General features: G+C 37.9%; 2 protein-coding genes across 2 annotated transcripts in view; both read left to right on the forward strand.

The window, feature by feature from the left end:
- LOC107722826 (helicase, POLQ like) overlaps positions 1-1241 on the forward strand; it is a 9354-nt gene extending 8113 nt beyond the window's left edge. The window contains exon 18 of the mRNA XM_016531314.1: positions 1047-1241. Coding sequence (XP_016386800.1) covers positions 1047-1130 — 84 coding nt within the window. The 3' untranslated portion in view covers positions 1131-1241. The remainder of the gene's footprint in view (positions 1-1046) is intronic.
- Positions 1242-1337: 96 nt separating this feature from the next.
- Positions 1338-3650, forward strand: part of LOC107722827 (heparanase) — a 6981-nt gene continuing 4668 nt past the window's right edge. Inside the window, exons 1-4 of the mRNA XM_016531315.1 lie at positions 1338-1370; positions 1485-1855; positions 1938-2077; positions 2742-2870. Coding sequence (XP_016386801.1) covers positions 1638-1855; positions 1938-2077; positions 2742-2870 — 487 coding nt within the window. The 5' untranslated portion in view covers positions 1338-1370; positions 1485-1637. The remainder of the gene's footprint in view (positions 1371-1484; positions 1856-1937; positions 2078-2741; positions 2871-3650) is intronic.

A 3650-nucleotide genomic window follows, 5' to 3' on the forward strand; every position in this document is an offset into this window, starting at 1 on the left:
TTTTCGAATCCATTCAGCCGATCTCCGGTAGCACTTTTAGCTGTAGCTTGGCATAGATTATTGAATCTGATTAGACCGTTAGCATCTTGCTCAAAAATGACCAGAGTTTCTATATTTTTCCTATTTAAAACTTGACTGCAATGATATTACGCAGTGCCTGAAAATAGTCCCCAGCTTTGTAACTTACAACGGAAGGCGCGCTCCCTGTGCAAGCAGGTGGTCACGTTGGTTATGGTGGCGGAAGTTAGCCTATTTTCAGGCGCTGCGTAATATCATTGCGCCTGCTGCACCCATGGTATGACAGCAAAGTTCCTTGATTATTACGCCTTGATTAAAACTCTTTGGTCATTTTTGAGCGAGATGCTAACGGTCTAATCGGATTCAATGATCTATGCTAAGCTACAGCTAAAAGTGCTACCGCCAGACCCGGAGATCGGCTGAATGGATTAGAAAACGGTAAAACTCAACTGTTTAACTCTAGGGGAGTTGGAAAATGAGCCTGTTTTCAAAAATAGTGGAGTGTTCCTTTAACATCAAATGTTGATGTTGCCCTCTAAAAGATCAAATCATCATAAAAGCATCATAAAGTTATTTCCTCACATGATCACTATCATATGGCTCAAGAAGGCTACTTTTATTATAGAAAGGAATCCAAGGCACTTCTTCTGGTCCAAAAAGGTTAAAAAGCCTATAGTCCCATTATGGCAATCACAATAGAATTATTTAAAATGACTAAAACACTGCACACTGATGCATTTTGGTCTTCAGCCTTCCTCAGAGTGTGTGAAGGCTACTTTTATGATGATTTTGGTGATTCTGAATCCTTTTTGGTCACTATTTATTGTCAATGCATGCAAAATAGAAAAGACTGACCAGGACATTCAGGAAATTCTTCGTTCCACGTCAGAAAGTAAGTCATACAGGTTTGGAATAGCATGAGGGTGTGAAAGAATTTTCATTTATGGGTGAACTATCCTTTTAAGATGTGCATATAAGAGAAAACACACTTGCTTATTTATATTAACTGTCTCAATGTTCATTTTCAGATGTTAATAAAAGAGAAAGCAGAGGCCTTGCAGGAGGAGGTGGATGACCTGTTTATGCTGCCATCTGATCTCCCATCTTTGTAAATTTTTGTTTATTTTTATTTATATGATGTAAATAGTATGTATATTATTTAATCCACCTGGCATTATGTAAACTATATTGTGCCTACATGTCTGCCTGAAATAAAAATGGAAGTAACCTCTTTTTTTAGTAGCATCTCTGTTACTCATTTCCATGATCATCATGTGTTATTTTGTGTCATAAATACTTTATAACCAGTCAGCCACAAAAGGGAAACAAATTCCAGCGCTGCCTCTGATGTTGTGAGTTCCAGCCAATCAGTTAAGCTTTGCAAAAAAAGAAAGAAAAAAGAATCCTCCTGAAGCCACGCCTGCAGTCACTAGCGTGAGATATTTTAACAAGTTTGTCATGAACAGGTCTAACAAGAAAGAAGGAAGTAGCTTTGACGGTGCCAAAAAAACAACAACGGAAAAAGTAAATAAAAATAAATATTTCGCCAGTGTGTTTTGTATGAGCGCGTGAAACCGATGCCAGCAAAGCTTGAGTGAGGACGCCGGCGGATTGAACAGATGAAGTCTGCGGCCACAGCAGTTTCCACGATTGTAGCTCTTGCTTTGTTTGGCGCATTGTATGTCGGAGCCAAAACAGTAATATCTGTTGATGATGTTCAGTCCATACGTGTTGACCTGGCTCTGTCCCATGTGGCCCGACGGGTGGACGAAAGGTTTCTCTCTGTGGCTATAGATGCGAGTTTAATCGCCGAGGAGAGGTTCATGAACCTACTGAAGTAAGTAACTTCTCTTAAAGCAGACCTCAAATGAGTAAAGTTGTGATGTAATTTTAAAAGAAGTGATATGATGTTTCTGCAGTTCACCAAAGTTAAGAACCCTTGCCAAAGCCTTGGTCCCAGCGTTTCTGCGATTTGGAGGTACCAAACAAGATTTTATGACATTCAATCCACGCGGAAGATATTTTCAAGCGAGAGTCAACAGCAGCAGCGCTGTTCTAGGTAACCTCTGTCACTTAGCTTCACTACATGAGAAAGCTGACTGTGGTTTTTGTCATCTGACTTCTACAGCATGATTCCAGTTTTGCTTTAATGAGGGAACAATAAACTCATTCATAAACACACTGAACAAACAATGCACCTACATTGCCTGTTGTATGTAAAGATTGTAGTCGCCCCAAAATGTATTTGGACACTCAATACCTTCATACAGTGGGTACGGAAAGTATTCAGACCCCCTTAAATTTTTCACTCTTTGTTATATTGCAGCCATTTGCTAAAATCATTTAAGTTAATTTTTTTCCTCATTAATGTACACACAGCACCCCATATTGACAGAAAAACACAGAATTGTTGACATTTTTGCAAATTTATTAAAAAAGAAAAACTGAAAAATGCTCAGTATTTAGTAGGGTCTGAATACTTTCCGTACCCACTGTATTTCTGAGCAATTTTTGCAAAGACTTTTAACCACATGGGTTCAATGTGATTTTTTAGTGGAAGCTATAGTTCTCTCTCTCTCTCTCTCTCTCTCTCTCTCTCTCACACACACACACAGACACACACACACACACACACGCACTATATATATGTATGTATAGTGTTTTTTTATTTTTTTTAATTTTTGGATTTATTTAATCAGCCACATCTACTGTTATTCCTACAGAAAAATTATGTGAGAGACTTGAATTGCCTCCATTGTTGGAAAATAGGTTAAAGCAAGAATGGGTCCTACAGTCAAAGACTTTACTTCAGGAGGAACTAGAGGGAAAATACAAAAAGACAAAATTCTCTGGTAAGTTTCATTTCACTTCTTTTAAATTATTACCTAATGGGGAATTTATCGTGAGTTAGTACAGCTATTTCAATTTTATTTATATAGCACATTTAAAAACAACCATGGTGCTTAACAATATTAGAATACACAAACAAATAAACAAAACAAAACACAATAAAATGACACAGTGTCAAAGCTCAACTCAAAGTGAAAGCTAAGAAATACAGATGGGTCAGATGGGCGACTTAAAAATGTCAGTAGTCCGAGCTGTTCTTATGTGAACAGGTAGACTATTCCAGAGATTAGGAGCAGCCACTGAAAAAGCTGGATCACCTTTATTTTTTAACCTGGATCTCGGAACGTCGAGGAGCATCTGATTGGATGACCTCAGTGCTTTGACAGGAGTGTGGACATGTAAAAGCTCTGATAAATAAGGCGGCGCCAACCCATTTAAAATCTTAAAATCAATCCTGAAACGGACAGGAAGCCAGTGGAGCGAGGCTAAAACTAGGGTAATGTGCTCACGCTTTTGAGTCCCAGTTAGAAGACGAGCTGCTGCATTCTGGACTAACTGTAAGCGATGTAGAGATTACTGATCCAATCCAACGTATAAAGAGTTACAGTAGTCTAGTCGAGATGTAATAACAATAGCAATAGCAAAACAACATTCTTTCACAGCTATGTAAATTTGTGTCAGATCTTGACAATTATAAGTTCTTCTGGCCCACTTTTTAAGTGTCAGAAAATGTAAAGCTATGTTTTTTATAAAGTTTTATATATATATATATATATATATAT

Source organism: Sinocyclocheilus rhinocerous, unplaced genomic scaffold, assembly GCF_001515625.1.
Source record: "Sinocyclocheilus rhinocerous isolate Xijiao unplaced genomic scaffold, SAMN03320098_v1.1 scaffold1055, whole genome shotgun sequence".
NCBI classification, from domain to species: domain Eukaryota; kingdom Metazoa; phylum Chordata; class Actinopteri; order Cypriniformes; family Cyprinidae; genus Sinocyclocheilus; species Sinocyclocheilus rhinocerous.